This window comes from Chinchilla lanigera, unplaced genomic scaffold, assembly GCF_000276665.1.
Source record: "Chinchilla lanigera isolate Chin_1 unplaced genomic scaffold, ChiLan1.0 scaffold00096, whole genome shotgun sequence".
Taxonomy (NCBI): Eukaryota; Metazoa; Chordata; class Mammalia; order Rodentia; family Chinchillidae; genus Chinchilla; species Chinchilla lanigera.
The window spans coordinates 1,426,457-1,444,926 of NW_004955497.1; the positions used below are offsets into that span (position 1 = coordinate 1,426,457).

General features: G+C 45.4%; 1 protein-coding gene across 8 annotated transcripts in view; it reads left to right on the forward strand.

The window, feature by feature from the left end:
* Ift88 (intraflagellar transport 88) overlaps window positions 1-18,470 on the forward strand; it is a 115,830-nt gene that overhangs the window by 87,498 nt on the left and 9,862 nt on the right. For 2 of the 8 annotated variants that reach the window (XR_264192.2, XM_005406309.2), the window contains exons 23-25: window positions 3,055-3,161; window positions 11,863-11,929; window positions 12,573-12,670. Coding sequence is in view for 7 of the 8 variants with exons in the window: in XM_005406309.2 (XP_005406366.1) it covers window positions 3,055-3,161; window positions 11,863-11,929; window positions 12,573-12,670 (272 nt within the window). In the remaining variant the exon portion in view is untranslated. The remainder of the gene's footprint in view (window positions 1-3,054; window positions 3,162-11,862; window positions 11,930-12,572; window positions 12,671-18,470) is intronic. The other 6 variants (XM_005406308.2, XM_005406310.2, XM_013505482.1 and 3 more) reach the window with 3 other exon arrangements.

Here is an 18,470-nt window from a genome sequence, read left to right on the forward strand (position 1 = left end):
AAAAAAAAAAAAAAAAAAAAAAAAAAAAAAATCCCTAAGCCTTTCTTCTGAAAATAGGAAGAGAAACCTTAATGTGAATTATTAATGTAAATTTATATATAGGCAATTTATACAGTAATGTGTAACATTTTAAATCATTTTAGTACTAGTACCTTTACAGTACTTTTAATGGTCTTAAGTTGGTTATCTCTGTCTAAATTCTTAAGAAATGACTGTGGTCCAGACGTTGTTCTACCACTGCAGATAGAGCAGAAAACTGATAAACTAAAATCCCTGGTGTTGTGAGTTTTTATTCTAGTGGAAAGAGAAAGACAGTAACAGATGTGTAGCACGTCGGTAGTCATAGTGCTGTGAAGGAAGCAGAGGGGAGGAGGTGGACAGTACTGGAGGGTGCGTGTTTTAGACAGGGCAGCCTCTGAGCAGAGCCCAGAAAGAATGAAAGGAAGCAAACCATGAAAATACGGAGGTTCGTGCGCTTGGCGCGTGGTGGGCTGTGTGGTGGGAGAATAGGAGGAGCTGAGTCAGAGGGGAGGTAGCCTGCGAGGGCAGGGCCTGAGGTCCTCCCAGGCCTCCGGTGAGGACTGTGGGGCGCATCTTGGGAGACAGTCACCCACTGGAGAACGCTGAGCAGAATAGTAATCTGACCTGACAGCATCTGCAGTAGGAGTGACTCAGGCTTCAGTACTGGAGGCCCACATGAGAAGATCGCTCTGCCTGTTACCTGGAGAGTCGGCTGGGTAGGCATTATCTCCCTGAGAGTGAGTGCGCACTATTAGCCTGGCCTCCAGCGATAGCAGTGGAGGTGGGGAAAGGACGGGTCAGATTGAGAACAGGTTTGTAAGATGTCGACGACAACTTGCTGGGTCCCTGGATTGGCGGGGGGGAAGGGGGGGGGTGCCAAGGATGACACCCGGGACCTAGGTGTGGAGAGCTGGGAGGGTGGGGCCACTAACTCTGAAATGTGGAAAACTGGGGAAGGGGAGCACATTTTGGAGGGAAAAAGCAAAAGTTGGTTGGGGATGTGCTGTGTTTGAGCTGCCTCTTAGATCCGTTAATGGGCACAGAAGGCCGGGCTGGGTAAAGCTCAGTGGTAGAGTGCTTGCCAGTGTGTTTAATTAAGGTCCTGGGTTCCATCCCCAGCTGCCCCCAAAGTTGGACAACATCAGCATATAAATTTATTTCAATATATTTTTGTATTATTTTGTTATAATAGCAATAATTTTTTTAAACTTCATTGTTAGCTTTAAGACTTCCTGGTTTCTTATTCATTTATTTGTTCCACTAAATTTTTATCAGCTATATCCTATGTGCCGGTGATATAACAGTGAACAGTGAAGTCTTGATTTCTGTTCCCTAGGACTCACTAATAATCATTGAACTAATAGGATATAATGAATGAGATAAATGAGAAATGGTCAGAGAGCTGTAGAAGTAGAGCACTCCCAACTGTGCCAGAATTAGGGGACGATTGTGTAACTGGTTTCACACTTCAGATGCCTTGCCAGCCAGGAAGGGCAGCAGCAGGCATTCCAGGTAGGAGAACAGCGTCAGGAACAGCAAGGAGACACAAGAATGTACAATCTATTTCCAAATTCAGTCTGTTTCAAAAAATGTAGCAGATGGAACATATGTTTTGCTATATACTACAAAAGGGTTTTTTTCTACCAAGGACAAAGAGATAATTAAATCTGGGGAAATCTAGAGGAAGTTTCTACTAAGAGAGAAGAAACTTCAGGGCTAGATAAAGTAGCGATGAGGCCAGTAAAAAAGCAAAGCACTTCGTGAGGCAGAGCACCGGGAGTGAGGGGAACCCCCAGGGCCACTCACAGCAGGAGGCTGAGAGCTGTGTGAGGGTAGTCCCAGCCCCAGATCCCACCCTGCTATGCAACAGCAAGGCAGAATGCAAGGGCCTCTCGGTGGTGGGGAGAAATGTCCTCAAGATGTATAACAGAGTCAGAATGATTACTATAAAGTAGAAGAAAGGAAAGAAAAATGGATATTTATGCAGATAGTGAAGGATAAAATGAGAGATAATACAGGAAAAAAGGAGATTTTGCTGACATGGTGGCGCACGCCTGTAATCCCAGCACTTGGGAGGCTGAGGCAGGAGGATCATTGTGAGTTTGAGTCCAGCCTGGGCTACCAAGTGAGCTCAAGGCCAACCTGAACTACATAATGAGAACCTATCTCAAAAAGACAAAAAAAAAAAAAAAAAAGAGATTTGGGGGGAAATCATGATGTCAGCATGGGGTAGGTTTTCTTTGAAGTACTGTGGATTTCGGGTGGAGATCCGATCTGTTATTTTAGTAAAGTTGTAATAATGCCTAGCAACAAATGTGGCAAAGGCTGAGGAGTCAGAGACCAGGTTTAAGCTATGGCCAGGCAGAGCGACTGAAGACTGTAAGGCAAACCTCCCAGGACCCTGCACAACGTGAGCTGATGTTAGGTGGGCCAGGCGAGATGGAGAGAGGGAGGTCAGGGCAGAAGACAGGCAGTGCCCAGCGGGGAAGGGAGGGAGACTTCAGGAGCAGAGTCAGTGTCTTGAAGTTAATTGTAAAAGTGGAGCTGGAAGTGTAGCTCAGTGCTAGAGCACTGCCTAGTGTGCGCAAAGCCCTGGGTTCCATGCCCAGCACTGCAAAAACAGATGAATGAGGAAATGAGTGAACACATTTACTCACAGTACGAACCTTTCTTAGTAGTTATTATTACATGTTCAGATAGTCTACATTCAGGAGCCTAGACTCCCTTAGATCTCTTCACGTGTATGTATGAATCTCCCATCAGCACGGTAACAGATGTCACGTCTGCCTTTGGAGTTCTCACCAAGAAGTGTCTTTGTGTTGTGCTCCTCCAGGATGTGCTAACCTGAGGACCAGACATGTGGAGAGGGTTGGTCCAGAGATTGTGGAGTAAAATTGTTTTTCAAGAAAGGAAAAGAAAAACATCATTTCTGGGCCTCATTCCTGCTTGTGTCCTGAAAGGCTGAATTCATTGATTTGTGGACTTTCACCACTATGCACACTTTTTTTCTAAATACATTCTTTCACAATTTAGGTCTGCGCTTCTTGATTCGTCTCTGCACAGATATTGGATTAAAAGAGGTTCAAGAATATGTCACAAAACTCAAGAGGCTGGAAAGAATGAAGGAAATAAGGGAACAGGTATCTCATATGGGCCAAAAACTATGTGTTAATTTTCAAAATGTCAATCTGCTATAGCTCAAGTGAATGTTAGGAGCTTCTGTCAGAAAGAAGCACTGGGGCTGGGGATTTAGCTCAGTGGCACAGTGCCTGCCTAGCAAGCGCAAGGTCATGAGTTCGATTCCTGGTACCGGAAGAAAAACAAAAACAAACAAACAAACAAAAACAAGAAAGAAGCACTGGAAAATTTTTTTCAGTTCCAGCATAACTAAAATTTTAGTTTAAGGGTAAAATTTTGTAAGAAATGGGTTCCCTATGGGTAGAAATACAAGGATATATTTCAAACCAAGGAAGTTTTTTGGAACTTAGTGCACTACTAGTCAGGCCCCCTAATTCAGAGCCGTGGATCCAGATACAGTCAGAGTCTTCAGACCTCACAGATTTCAGCATCAGTAATTCTGGTTAGTCACCCTGAAAGGGAGCACAGACTGCTACAGATGTGGATCACATATAACTTACTAAGACAGTTACGTGTTAGTATGTCCCATTCAGTGGACTTCCAGCACTGACCACTTTCAAAGAGTAAGAAGTACCTTCTGCCTTCCTGGGAACTTCTTGCAGCCAGTTCACAGGTCATTGTTTTTAACTATGTTAATAATAGCGGAGGGGCTGGGGATTTAGCTCAGCGGCAAAAGCGCCTGCTTGACAAGCGCAAGGTCGTGAGTTCAGTTCCCGGTACTGGAGAAAAACCACACACACACAAAAAAAAATAATAATAATAATAGCGGAGTTTGTTTGAGGAAGTGGGCACCTGCAGCTAACATGCCTTCATTTCAATCCTGTTATCCTGCCTCCTTTTCTCTGTCCTCCCTCTCCCCTTCCCTGTCTCCAGAAGTCTGCCTCTGGGTTTTCCTCAACTTGCCCCTATCTGTCTACCTACCTGTCTATCTATCATCTATCTATCTATTTATTTTTAGGTTTATCCTATAAGAGAAAATGTGCAATATTTACCTTTCTGCGTCTAGCTATTTGCCCTTAACATGATAGTTTTTAGTTTTGTCCGTTTTCCCGAAGATGACATTACTTTATTCTAGCTGAGTCCTGTTCCATTTGTACATAAACACCACGTTTTCTTTTTTTTTTTTTTTTTTTATTTTAAAGAATAAAAGAAGGATAACATAATAATAGGGGGGACTTAGCAAATTACAGACAAAATGGTAGGAAATTATCAATGGTTATCGTTTTACATATTATTATCTACAAAATAGTTTCTCAGGAAAACAAATAGACAAATAATAGTGAGTTAGAGACAAAAGAGGTAGGAGATTATCAAGAGTTGTTGTGCTATACTTTGGTATCTTCAAAGTGGCTTCTAAAGAAAATAAATAGAACTATACATGAGTGACCTATTGAAAAATCATTAACTATTCTCAATGGTTGTTGTAGGAAACACATAATAATAAACACACATTATGAAATAGGATAGGAACATTACAAACTTAACACAGTTATGGATAGATTAGTAGGAAAATATCAATGGCTGCTGTAATACGTGAACACCACGTTTTCTTTATCCATTCATCTGATGTTCCCCCAGCTTAGCGATCGTGAATTGTGCTGCTGTAAACATGGGTGTACATGTGAGCATGTAGAATGCGGTCTTTAGTGCTTTGGGACATATAACCATGAGTGGTATTTCTGTGTTTAGTCTTTTGAGGAACCTCTGTGCTGGCTTCCGTAGTGTTCACACTTGAGTACATCCCTACCAACCACATAGGAGGCCTCACCCCACCCCGTCTTCATCACCTTTCACTCTTGTATTTTTGATAGCCATTTTGACTGGAGTGAGATGGGATTGTAGTGTAGTTTTAATTTGCATTTTCCTGTTGGCTAGAGATGTTGAACATGTAGCCATTTGAACTTCTCTAGAAAAGTATCGTATTTAGTTACTTGCCAGCTTTTTCACTGGGTTTGTTGTTTCGTGGCAAATTTTTTCATCCTTAAATTTTTGAGGATTGTTTGTACATTTTAGAATTTAATCTTCTATCAGAAGTAGCTGGCACAGATTTCCTCCTCTGCAGAGTTTCTTCATTCTGTTGTTTCCTTTGCTATGCAGACGCTTTTTAACTTGATATAGTCCCATTTGTTGATTCTTGATGTTATTCACAAGAGATGCTACATCTTTTTTGTTTCCTTATGGGGTACTTGGGATTGGGGATTGAACCCAGGACCAATGTATTGGGCTACATCCCAGCCCTTTTTATATTTTTAGACGGGGTTTGGTTAATTAAATTCCTCGGGCTGGGCTTGAATTTGTGACTCTCCTGCCTCAGCTTCCCAGAGTGCTGGGATTATAGGCATGGGACCAGCAGGCCCAGCTTCACAAGGACTCTCGGTGTAAGCTTCAGCAAACTCTGATGCCAGGGACTCCTTGGAAATGGGCCTGTGAGGTGAAAAGGAAAGCATCTCCCTTAAATGGTCTGAGAATTAATTCTCCCGATTTTTGTAGGCTACTGCTAATTTAATTTCCTCATTGTTTGTTGTGTCTTGGTTGTGTCTTTGTAGGTACCAGGCTGTCCCTTACTCCCTGTAGGACGTGTGGCTCATGTTTGATCCACCTTGCCTTTTGCCCTCTCCTCTTCTTTGCCCTCTGCTTTATCACAGGCTCTGCCTGTATTTGCTCAGCTCTTTATACATCGGGCTCACTACTTTGGACAGAGTCCTAAGGACTAGTAAATTTTCTGTAGCTAAATGAGTAGATTAATGTTATTGAAACACTTTTTTTTTCCACTTACTACTATGCCTCTCATTTCCTCTTCCATCAAAGTATTTATATATGTATTAAGTAACTTTTATCCTGAAACTGTACTTTGAAAAAAATAAAACCACTTCTTATGGTGAAGATAATGGTTTCTTCTGAGAATGTATTTTAAAAGGTATTAGAGCCAGGTGTGGTGGCACACGCCTGTAATCCCAGCACTCGGGAGGCTGAGGCAGGAGGATCGTTGTGAGTTCAAGACCAGTCTGGGCTACAGAGTGAGCTCAAGGCCAACTTGAACTGCATAGCGAGACCCTGTCTCAAAAAAAGGTATTAGACTTAACAAGCCCTGTAATTGACAGTGATAACTATATTTCAGAAAGAATATTTAAAATACATGGGAGCAAATCATTTGTCAAGGACCCCAGGAATTGTAGAAATACATTTTTCTACCAATAAGTGATTCATTAATTGCAAATCTTTACGTTATACTCAGAAATTCCGTGTTGACTTTAGGACTACTTGAACATACTCATGTGAGTCAGCACTGGTGCATGTGAACTGTTCAGTGTTTTCTTACTTATTTTACCCAAATTATTAACATCTCTGAACTTACACAGAGTCTCTCTGGGTAATATTTTATTACTGACCTCATCGTAATCTGCGTGAAACTCAATGTCACTGAGACATCTTCTCTCATGACAGTTTTTGCTTTTGCACTCAAACTTTGTTATATCCCAGTCTGTTTTAAGAATTAAAGTCAAGCTGGGCACAGTGGCACACACCTGTAATCCCAGCACTTGGGAGGCTGAGGCATGAGGATTTCTGTGAGTTCCAGGGCGGCCTGTGCTACAAAGGGAGTTCAAGGCCAATCCCAATTGCATAGTGAGACCCTGTCTCAAAAGAAAAAGAATTAAAGTCATAGTCCACAACCACAAAATACAAAAAAAGTTTAGTCCCTCTTTTCGATTTCCTTAAAATCTGTTTGATTTCTCCAAATTTCACCCAGAGTGGCCCTTTCCCTCTCGCCCCTTTCTGTAAATTGTCCTGCTCGCACAAGAGAGTTTCCTTGGTCTTCTCTGGTTCTCCTCATTTTACTTTAGACCCAGGAGTAGTTTCTTGATGTTTGCTCACCTAAGTTTTGCTTATACACATGAGGGAAGGAGTATCGGGTAAAGGAGCAATGCCGGGAAGAGGAAAAGGGGCTGCAGAGAAGGAAGCCACACAGCCCTGAGAGCCAGCGTCTCCGGTCCTTCTCATCCCTCCCACCTCGGGCCCTCGTTCTTAGTCTGTGACCCAGGGAGGTAGGGCTTCTGGTTTTCCGGCTTCTATGGGCATGAAACCTATAGTTATGGAACAAAGTGTAATAAACTTCTTAATTAAGGGTGCTGTCCTTAGGGGCCGGGGATACAGCTCAGCGGCACAAGTGCCTGCATGGCAAATGCGAGGTCCTGACTTTGATTCCCGGGACCAAACAAAATTAAAAGGATGCTCTCCTTTTCTAAGTTTGAATTTAAAGCTTCAGATTGTTACCCGTTCTGTTTCTTATTTAGAATCAACCCTGATGTAAAAACATTTTTCCTATATAATAATTAAAATGTCTTCACAAACATCATTATTAATGCTTGTACCTCAGTATACATATGTGTCTTGTTTAAATATTTCAACATTGTTGGTCAGTATCTTTATCATGTTTGGTAACTTTCTATCGTAAGTCTAACTTTCATACTTTTCTTGCTAAAGTTCCTGGTCCTTGTACATATTTATAAGTGAACCCTCCCGTATTGCTAATTTAAGACATTGTGAAAGTCAGGTAGTTGAAATTAGAGATAATCACAGCAAGCCTTTACCTGGAGCTGTGAAATCATAGAGTGGACCTGTGCTCATGCCTTCAGGAAGGAAAAGATGAAAGAGGCAGCCTGGCCAGCCTGTTCCTGTGAGTGTATGTGGGTGTGTGTGAAATTTTTATACTCGGTGATGCCCCCAAAGAGTCACCTTCCAGATGATCAAATACCAGTTCAGTATGCAAAGTCTGATTTAAGGTGAGAGAGGGAAGTAGACATAACTGAATCGGGCCGTGGATTTTTAAAAATTGTTTTACAATGGAGAAAGATTTGTGCAAACTTATGAATGGAAAACAAATCTATCTAGGGCTTGAACTCAGGGAGTACTCTCCTTTTTTATGTTTTATTTTGAGAGTCTTGCTAGGTTAGTAAATTGCCCTGGACTTGTGATCCAGGGCCATTGCCTTGGACCTGTGATCATCCTGCTTCAAATTCCCAGTGTGCTGGTATTATAGGGATTTGCTGCCAGGCCCAGCAGAAATGCTGTTTTGTTTGGTTTTTGTTTTTTGATCTGGGGGTTTTTACGATGTTTTGTTCATTTGCTCACTGAACATAAGAACATTGGCTGCACGGAGTCTGTCAGTGCTGGATGTGTGTGTGGGAAAGAGACAGAAAAGAAAAGAAAGAGAATAAAGAAACAGGCTGAGGATTTAGCTCAGCAGCACAGCACCTGCCTGGCAAGCGTGAGGTTGTGAGTTCGATTCCTGGTACTGGAAAAAAAACAAACAACAACCAAACAAGAGAATAAAGAAACAATACACTATACAGAAAATTTTTGTTGCTAGCCCCAAAGTAGTGGTATATTAATAACTAATACTTTACTCAAATTCATTATGTTTTTAAACTATTCAAATAGAGCAATGCTCCTCCAGTACTTTCCATCTCCTCACCCCCACCCCGGGAAGTCAGGAAGCAATCTCAAGAAATGCTTTCTTTTGGCCAGATTGACAAAATAGTATGTGACATTCAGAATTAATAGAGTATATAAGTGGTGCCTACACCCAAATTTCCAGTCATTACCAAAAAGCAATAAAAATGTTTACAATCTAGTTAAGCAGAAACCTTTTGGTTATATTTTTAATAGGAAAGAGTCCATTTTAAGATCCTATAAAAGCATAGCTTTAAAATTGATTATAATGAAAAAATGCAAAACTTTTTTATGTATGTAATAAAATCTACAAGAATGTCCTGTTTGTGCTATATATTATTTCACTGAGAAAATTCCTCAAAAAATAAAAAATAGAATGTATGTCCTTGGCATCAAAATGTGATGTGTACATGGGTTGTATTTGGCGGGCCGAGAGTACCAATCGCGTCTTTTCTTAAAGGCTTTTGGTTTCTAAGGTCCTCACTCGTGGCCCTGCCTTGGCTCCTCATCCCCCGGAAAGCCTCTCTGGTGTGTGCTGCAGAAGATCCAGTAAGGCCTGGCCATCGGCTATGGTGCCCAGGGCGCAGGCACAGCGGGAGGCAGAGGGCGTGGAGGCCGTGTGGTGTCTGAGGCCAGTGCTCAGTGGGGAGCGAGAGGCGAAGGGTTCAGCGCCACAGAGACAGTCCCTGGGGGCCTGTGCGCGGAGCGGCGTGGATTGGACCCCTGGAGTTAGGTGTGGAGAAGAATGGTGCCAGAGGTGTGAGGTGGCGAGGGAGGCAGAGGAGCCAGCAGAGCAGGACCTGACCACAGCTGCCGCTGCAGGAGGACACAGAGGGAGCCCGGCGGACAGGGAGGACTGTGTCGTTTCTGGACTGCTGCTGCTCCTGACTCCCGAAGCAGACAGGACAGTCAGCTGTCGAGTGAAGAGGGCAGAATGTGGCGCACAGGTCTGCACACGGAGCCTGCTGCGAAGCCCTGGGTCACTCCGGGCGTTTTCCAGTGGCCTAAGGGTGGGTCAGGAAGGGGGAAAGCTGCCGAGGCCACCAGGCTTAGGTGTCTCTTGATAAATTGGGAGGAGGGGCGGGCTGGGGGCTCTGATGGGGCTGGGAGATGGGCGATGCTAGATGTTAAAATTCTTACTTTGCTACATCATTCTGAGAGTTTCTTTTGACTATGAAAACAAGGAGAAAAATGGCATTTCAAGGGAGGTATTTTTTTCTTTTTAATAGGAAAACTTGGCCATGTTTATATAATGTTTGAGAGTCCTCAGTTTTAGGATACAGTACTTCATTTTATAGAAATGAGCCTTGAACCATTGAAAGGAACTTTTTCATCCTAGAAGACCAGTGTCAATAACCTCAGCCATGACCTGATAATTCATAAATGTTTGGAAAGTATTCAGGGTTGTGGGAGTAAATAATTTGCCCTTTGAACTAACTATATTGATGATCTAAATAAAATATCTACATTAAGAAGTTTCAACCCAATTACAAATATTTATCCAAAGCTGTCTATTTCTACTCACTAACCACCCTGTATCGCTGTAAATCAACCATTATACATAATTTGACAGTGTGCCTTACAGGCAGATTCAGTGTTAACACAAAAATTCTGATATAACACGGAAGCACCATACAGTGTAGCAAGAAATTTAAGAATATCAGTTTGGAGATACTTCTTATGCTTTGAAAGTGGGTGTGGAGCTAAGAAAGTAAACTGTTGGAAAGACTGTAAATATTTTGTCAGATTTTTGTAGTACCTTTATTTTAGAAGTTCAGTTTCAAACGCCAGCTTACTCTTTTTTAACCCTAAAGTAGATCAAATCCAGCTATTACAGATTAGGAGTAAGACAGGACTTCCTGTAGATTTCTTTCCTCCCCTCTTTGACCTCTCCCTTAGACAATCATGTTTCAGGCCTGAGGCTTCACGTCAAGGAAACACTGTTTGATTTATGAGTTGTCTGAACACTTAGGAGTGGGAATGTCATTTGTCTTAGATGGCAGCCTTTGAACCTTTCCCTTCCATCTTTTTTTCCTAAAGAATCAACTGTCAGGTGTTGAAGAATTAGTTCTAAGGATTACTTAGTGTAATAGATTGACAACTGGTGGTCAACTTATAACCCCCAGCTGAACTGAGCAAGCGTGGTGCTGGGTGTGGGAGACCCACCTGGGGACTGTTGCCAGCAGCATAAGAGGCAGACCTGGAGAAGAAGAAAGGCTTTGGGAACTAAAGAGGCTGTTGGGAGCGGAGAAAGGCTGTTGGAGCTGGTAGAAGCTGTAAGGAGCAATTGGTTGTTTTGGAGGAGCTCATCATGCTGGCTTTCTGATGAACTTAGCTGTTTTCATCCTGCAAGGAGCTCGGGACCTTGTTGGCACTGAGAATGGCTTTGGTTCACTTTGGAGGAGCTCTGGTCTTCACTCTGAACATCGCTTCCCGGCTCCGAGGGGAAGAAGGTACACAGCTCAGGCTCCTGAAGAAGCTTGCTGCGTTGGCTTCCCTGATGGGAACTTGGCCATCTTGATCATTAGGGGAGCTTGGCTGGGCATGGTGGCCCGCACCTGTAATCCCAGCACTCGGGAGGCTGGGGCAGGAGGATCGTTGTGAGTTCAAGGCCAGCCTAGGCTACAAAGTAAGCTCAATGCCAGCCTGAACTGCATAGCGAGACCCTGTCTCAAAAAGTCAAAACCAAAAATACTGGAGGAGCTTGGGACCACACTGTTGCTGAGGGTGACTATGGTACTTGTCAGGGGAGCTCTGGTTCTTCTGAGTGTCTCTTCACGGCTCCAGTGCAGATCCCTCAGCCTGCGAGCACAGATCCTTCATCCCGCTGGCACAGACTTCCTAGATTCCACCACTGACCTTTGGGCCTTCCCAGCGCAGATCCATGAAACAGGCCTGCATGAGACATTGTCATGGGCTCTGGGCCTCCAGCTGGATTCATGGGAGGCTTTGTTAGGAGTTCTAGGTATTCAGCTGGTCTCATGCAGGACATTTCCAAGGGATCCAGACCTTCAGCTGGAGTCCTTGGTCTTAGTGTGTGGACAGATTTCCTGCACTCTTTCATATATCGTTCCTTGGGTGACTATTATAAATAATCATATAAAATATATGTCCTGTATTATATTGTTCCCCTTGAAAAATAAGCCCCAAACCAAAGCACTTAATAACGTTACTTTAGCATTCAGCCTTTTGTTAGAGCAGCTTCAAAGCAATATTGATTATTCTTGTAAATCTGTTTTCTCATTGCTCTAGCGCATAAAGTCGGGCAGAGATGGCAGTGGGAGCTCCCGTGGCAAAAGAGAGGGGAGTGCTGGCAGTGGTAAGTGCTTCGTGCCCTGTGAGACTGGCTTTGGCGGATGTCTAGAAACATCTCGAAGTGATCTGAGTGTCCTTCATATGTGTGTGTTATACACAGTAAAACCTCACTTACTCTAATTGGTAAGCAGTTGTTCTGATACATGTATGAATGTTTGTAAGTATCATATTTTATTTCTTAAATAACATCTCTTTCTACTAATTGATTAATCAAGTAGGGCCGATTATCATAGAGGAACACACCAATGAGGTTTTACTCTGTTACATTTTTAAATTTTGCATTTGAAGGAATACCATGAGAAGGAGGATGGTTTCACAGAATGCGTTAGTCTGACTTGGTACAGAGCCGGTGACAGTTTAGGAATCAGAAAACATGGTTCAGGTCTCAGTCCTGAGCGTGGCCACGTACACAGCTGGGCCCGCCATGTGCATGCGTAGGCTTTAGGTGACTCCAAAGTCCTTGACCCTGATTCTGTGTAGCATTGTTCGCATTAAGATGCTTTACTAAGTTTTCATCTCTTTCCCGTCAACCAAAATGGGTAGTATTAAAGTTAGTAAAAATTGGGTGGTTTTTGAAGAGAGTAATTGAAAGAAATGCTAAATTGGGGTCCGTAAGTACACGTGCGTTCTCTCCTATCTGTGCACAGCACTCTGCACACTTGTGACCCAGCTCCGTGTGCCTGCGCAGCTGCTTTCTGTGATGGACCCAGGACCGGGACAAAGGAAACTGCAGCTCTTACTCCAGGTCTCACTGCCCCTCGCTCCTGGCACTCACTGGCTGCGTGCAGCGTGCCAGGCACCACATGCAGTGTGGGGACGGGAGGAGGAAGACGTGGCCCCTGCATTCAAGGAAGTTAGAGCCTAGTTGGAAAGATAAATACACATGTTTCTGATGCTGCTGCCAGGGCTGCTGTGGCCTCCATATGTGTGTGTTTTCTAACTCTGCTAGGGCTGGGAGGAGCTCCGTTGGCGGTGTATGTTTACGCAGCTGTGGGCTCAGTGGCATCTCCTAACCAGGCGGATGGATTCCCCAAGGGCCAGCCCAGCTCTGCCAGCAAACCTCCCCCTGCTGGCCTGTTCATGCTAGGCCACGGGAGCCAGGACCCAGGGCTTAGGAAACGGCGAGAAGCAGCACTGAGCTGAGTCCCAGGAGTGCCGAAGATGGCTTGCCCTGCACCTCCTGGCCTCCGCAGTCCTAACGCACGCGGCTGTCTGCTTGTTGCCCCGGCCCAGACATCTCATGCGTCACACCCCCGCTCCCAGCTCCTGCTCTAGGGGTCCCTTTGACCCTCTGGCTCGAGCTGTCTTGAGTCCTAGAGGTCTGGCCCAGCAGTTCTTTGCTAGCTCGAGACAGCGATGCAGCCCCCAGCCCTTCATCCAAAACCGCTTGGGCGTGCTGGGGTGTAGGATTCAGAACGTTCTGGGGTGGGGAAAAATAACCTAGCACATTCGCCATAGAGCTTGCGACATCCTTGCACAGTACCTCAGCATCACACATTCTTATTAATTCATTGTCAAACGTGGAGATCCACACTGAAGAGCAACAATGACCAGAAATAGCTTCAGATAGAGTCGAGTTTGATGTGCAGGAAGTTCACGTGTTGCCACCCGAAAACCAAGCTGTTAGAACTCTTAGGAACTTGGAGTTGCAGGTGAGCGACGATGGACCTACAGCAGAAGTGTTGTCAGAGCCAGCAAGTCAGCAGACGGCACTGGGCGTCAACGAAGGGGAGCTTCGGGGGCTCCCCGCCCGACTTGACGCTGCTTGCTCACAGGAAGCAGGAGAAGTGTGACTCTGAAAACTGAGAGTCCCTATACGGTGTACTTGTCATGAGGAACCCTTAGGGATGTGGTAATTGCGTGTTAAAATTCAAGAGCAGCTTCCTTTACCTCCAAAGACACTAAACTTCCTTCTTAAGGTTTTAAGTTCAGAGTAACCAGCCAGTTCCTTTCCCAAGTCAGCAACCTTCTAGTGATTTCTCAGAGCCTCCCTGGTCTTCGTGAGCGGCTGAGATCCCCTGCAGCTGTGCGGGAGCATACAGCCCCCGGCCCAGGGGAGGCAGGCAGAGCCTCTTTCACCAGGGAGGCCCTGATGTCTCCTCTCAAAAACACTGGAGAGGCCAAAGTGTGCCAGAGGCCACCGAGGTCCAGATTTTCTGACAGGAAGAATTGCTCGGCCTCGGTGGCCCTTCCAGGGTACTCTGTAAATCTGAGGTAATTCAGAATTGAAAGCAAAGGCTTCCCCCAGGGTGGGGTAGGTCAGAGAAGACTGGGCATAGACACCAGCGTCAGCGACAGAGGCCTTTCTGTGAAAAGTCACCTCCTGCCCGGGCCTCCGCACCGCTGCTCCTTCAGTTTTGCTGTTTTCCCTTCTCGCATCCAGCCTGTTCCAGGCCAACACGAACAGCCAGTCGTGTGCACAGGTGAGCCTTGTTCTCACACGGCGGTTTCCCGGCTGGCGGTATGCGCCGCTGAGGCGTTTTGCAGCAGGCTTTCACACTGCTTGGCTCCTTGGCACTGAACAAGTCCTTCCCAGGGTGCCTGCGTGCTGGTTCCCCGCCTGCCCTTCGCCTTTCGTTCCTGACTGCGGACAGCCCTGGTGTGTGGCGTCGCCTCCTCCCGCTGTTGGGTGTCGAGGCCTTGGTTGGTGAGGGGCCGACTGCATCCACACCTGCCCAGCGCTTGTGGTGTTGGCCTCCCTTCCCCCGTCCCTAGCACAGGCACCGAGACTTGCCCAGCTGGGAAGTGTGGGTGAACAGGCTGTGGCTGCCCCTGTCCTCTCCCCTTCCTTTTACCTTGGGGACCCCTCTCGGCACCCTGTGGCCTCCTGTGCCTGCAGCTCTGTCCTCACAGGGTGCCTGCCAGGTGCTGTGGGGAGAGCTCCCTGTCCCCGTCCATCCCCCTCCCTGCCGAGGGATGCCTAGCCCCGGAGAGACAGTGCCAAGAGCCAGTGTGACAGGGCACACCAGAAAAGGCAGTGCCGTGTTCATCACCATGGCCGGACTCCCAGTGTGACAGGCTTGGGTCACTCAGCTGTGGCCTTGCGGGCTGGCACTGGCCCTTCGAGGGTGTCACCCTGGGGAGCCTCACTTAGGTGGTGTACGAGTTACAGGCACGGCCCCTGCAGCGAGCCCTGCGCTGTGGGGCCCTTCCCGGATGCTCTGTAAATGAAGCAGTCACTATCAATGCTGGAAAGGAAAGTACTTCCCTTAGAATTTCATTGTCCACCCCAGGATTTTCAGTTCTTTATGTTTACACGATTAACCTATGATGAAGTGGACTTACTGTAACTACCTGAAGTAAAATGCATTACTCTTTTAAAAGCAAAGTTTGAGGGTCACGTTCTAGCAACTCAAAGTCAAACGTCAGTCTATCCAGGGAGAAAAAATCAAGCCACACTGGAAGTCAGCATCCAACAGAGAGCTATATTCTGCAGCTTCATGGTCTTGATAGACAATGGTGTTTATGTTCTCCTTGAGTAAACTGAGACAGGGGAAGCCCGTTCCTGCCTGTTGCACTGGCTGCGGCGGAACGGCCGGGAAGTCCGCCGAACACATCTGCTTCTCATGTGTCTGTCCTCAAGACGCGAGTGTGCTTGCCGTGCGGCGTTCTCCACCGTCCTGTGATGGTGGCTTTCTGTGACTTGCATACCGGTTACTAAGTTTTCATTTTAAATTTTCATTTTTTTTCTCTGTATGGTTTTTTAATGGCTTGCTGCATTCTTGAGTGTGATTTTTATGATGTCTTAAGTACAGACTTTTCCTATGAAAATGTCTGTTTTATACTGAAAATAATTGATGATGAAAGTCAGGGTACTGTGACTCAGTGAACAGAAATTCACTTTACAGCCAACTTTTTGAGGCACGTGCCTTTTATAAAGTACACTGTAACCCAGTTTTTTTAAAATTGTTTTTAAGATTATAGTCTAAGAGCAAGTGGGTTCCGTGACTAGAACACCTTTCTGAGGCTTCACTGGGTCTTCATGGTGTCACAAGCAGAGAGAGAAGAAGTCATGCCCCACGCCCACAAGGGACAAAGACACAAGAGCTGCTTTCAAAGAGCAGGCACTCAAAGGAGGCACTCATGCCTAGACTCACAGCTGATGAGCACGCAGACAGACAGGAAACGAGACAGCTGGACACCCTCCTGTCTGGCCACCTTGCAGCATGTATGCACCTCAAAAGAAGCCTTCTCGGGAATCAGTATTAAAGATAGGTAATAGCACCCCATCACCAAAGTATTCTCAGGATTAGAATCCAGAAGAAATCCACCAGGCATGATAGCACACTCCTGTTATCCCAGCTAGTCAGGAGGCTAGGGCAGGAGGGTCACAAGTTCAAGGCCAGCCTGAGCAACTTAGACACAGGTTCCGATTTTTAAAAATATTTTTAAAAGGGATAAGAAAAAAAAATTAAAAATAAGATTTTTTTTCTTTAAAAAAAAAAAGGGTAAGGATGTGGCTCAGTGCTCTCAGGGTTCAGTCCCAATACTGCAGAGAAAGAAGCAGGGAGCGGAGGGGAGGGAGGAAGGAGCTTTGCCCGGGTCAGTACACTCTGCTGGTGTGCGCCTGGGGTGCCCTTGACCTGACTCGGTGGCCTTTTACAGGGCCAGGCACACTGTTTGAGTAAAGGGCCAGATAACAGATGGGCGAGCGCAAGAAGCACACCTCCGCCCGTCGGATGATGCCTTTCTGCTTTGGTGTCTTGAGAGCAGCCATAGACATTATGTAAGGGAATAACATTTGGGTGTGTCGCATAATTTTTGGACACGGAAATGTGAACGTCATAAAATTTTCATGTGTCATTAAATATTCTTCCTTGCTGTTTTTCTGTTTAAACTATGCAGGCCATTCTTGGCTTGCTGGATGTACAAAAATGTGTGCACCAGGTCAGGCCCCAGACTGTGATTTGCCAATTCCTCTCTAAGCCAAATGCGCTGTGCGTATTCTTGGCAAGGAGGAGTGGAACCCAGGGATTATCCTTGTGATCAAAGCACTGGTTGTGGCTGTCTGATTGAGTGGCAAAGTGAAGACTGAGAGTCTGTGACAGCAAGGGCATTCCACCACCTTAGCTGCTCGCACCCGGCCTCCCCCGAGCCTGTCAGCACCTAACACCGAGTGTGGGAGCCTGCCTCTGGCGCACACTCCTCCCCCGGGCCCTCCACCTGTGCCTGTGTCGGGGGCGCAGGACGCCCGGGGCCTGGTAATCAGTGTTGTGGGCCCTTTGCCAACTCCCCGCATCCTCAGTGAGCCGGGCAAGTTACTGGGTCCTCATCACGGTTTCCTCATCAGTAAATTGAGAGTGAAAATAGGACCTCCCAGTAGGGTTACTGAGAGGAGGAGGAGGAGGAGAGTTCAGGCAGGGAAAGCTCTTAAAATAGTTCCCCGCACAGCAAGCGTTCAGTCAGGGGCAGTGTGGACCCTCTGATTCCTGGGCGACAAGGGAGCGCACAGTGCAGCTGAGCTCCTGGTCCACCCCAACACCTGTGTTGCGTCTGCCGCTGTGGCCACCTGACCTTGAGTTGTTGTTCTTGGTGCTTTTCTAACGCTGCCGGCTCACACTACCCATGTGTGAAAGTGCGTACAAGGGACTACCCGGGCTCACTCAAGTGTTTAATTTTTCAAAAGAAAACACTAAATATTGTATATAGAAATCACTTCTGGTCGTTGGAGTCACTGACTTGGAAAGCTGGTTATTCACACTGCTGTTAGTAAAAACATTGATGATGTTCTTCATTTCATTTGAGTTTTGAGGACTTTGATTCTAAACTACAAATTTAAAAGTAGCACAGAGAGCTCGATCAGTGTATTTAATTCTGTGCCAAGGATACACTGAGCCTGGATTTGAATTTACTGTGAGCTAGTTACCTTTTCTTAAGGTGATCAGTGTCTGTCCACCCAGCCTTTGTGCTCCTAAAAACATAGTCATCTTTGAATTAAATGTGTCCTTGATCCCAAGTAGGACTAAAAGTGTGAATTAATCAAAATTAACACTTTTTGATGGGTAAGAAAAAACTGTAACCTCTTGGATGTCAGAAGCAAATTACTAAAAGCATAGGAAATCAAATCCAAAACTTTTACAGATATATATACACGTGTACATATGTATATGCATGTATATATCTATAAAATAGATACTACACATATCTGCAAAATACAGATACACGAATGCATGTTTTACATTTACCTGTGTATGCACATACATTCACACAAACACATTTTATTGGTCAGTTCTTCCCTTTTTCCCTTTTTACTGTTCTGCCTTTTTTCAACAAATAAGCATTTGTCACTTCCTGACTAGTAGGTGTTCAGTAAATTCCTGTGTCCTCAGCCTGTCCTCCCTCATCCTCTGTATATGCCAGGTATAGTTTTAAGCATTTCAGATGTGAACTATGATAAAAATGTCAGTCAGCTGACTGTAAGCCTCCTTTGCTTATGTTATGGTTGAAACATTGTGTCAACTTGGGGAGTCTAGAGGTTTGGCTAAGTGACTCAGCAGGAAGCCAGGGTGCTTACTTTGTATACATCCTGAGCCTGTGGAAGAGGA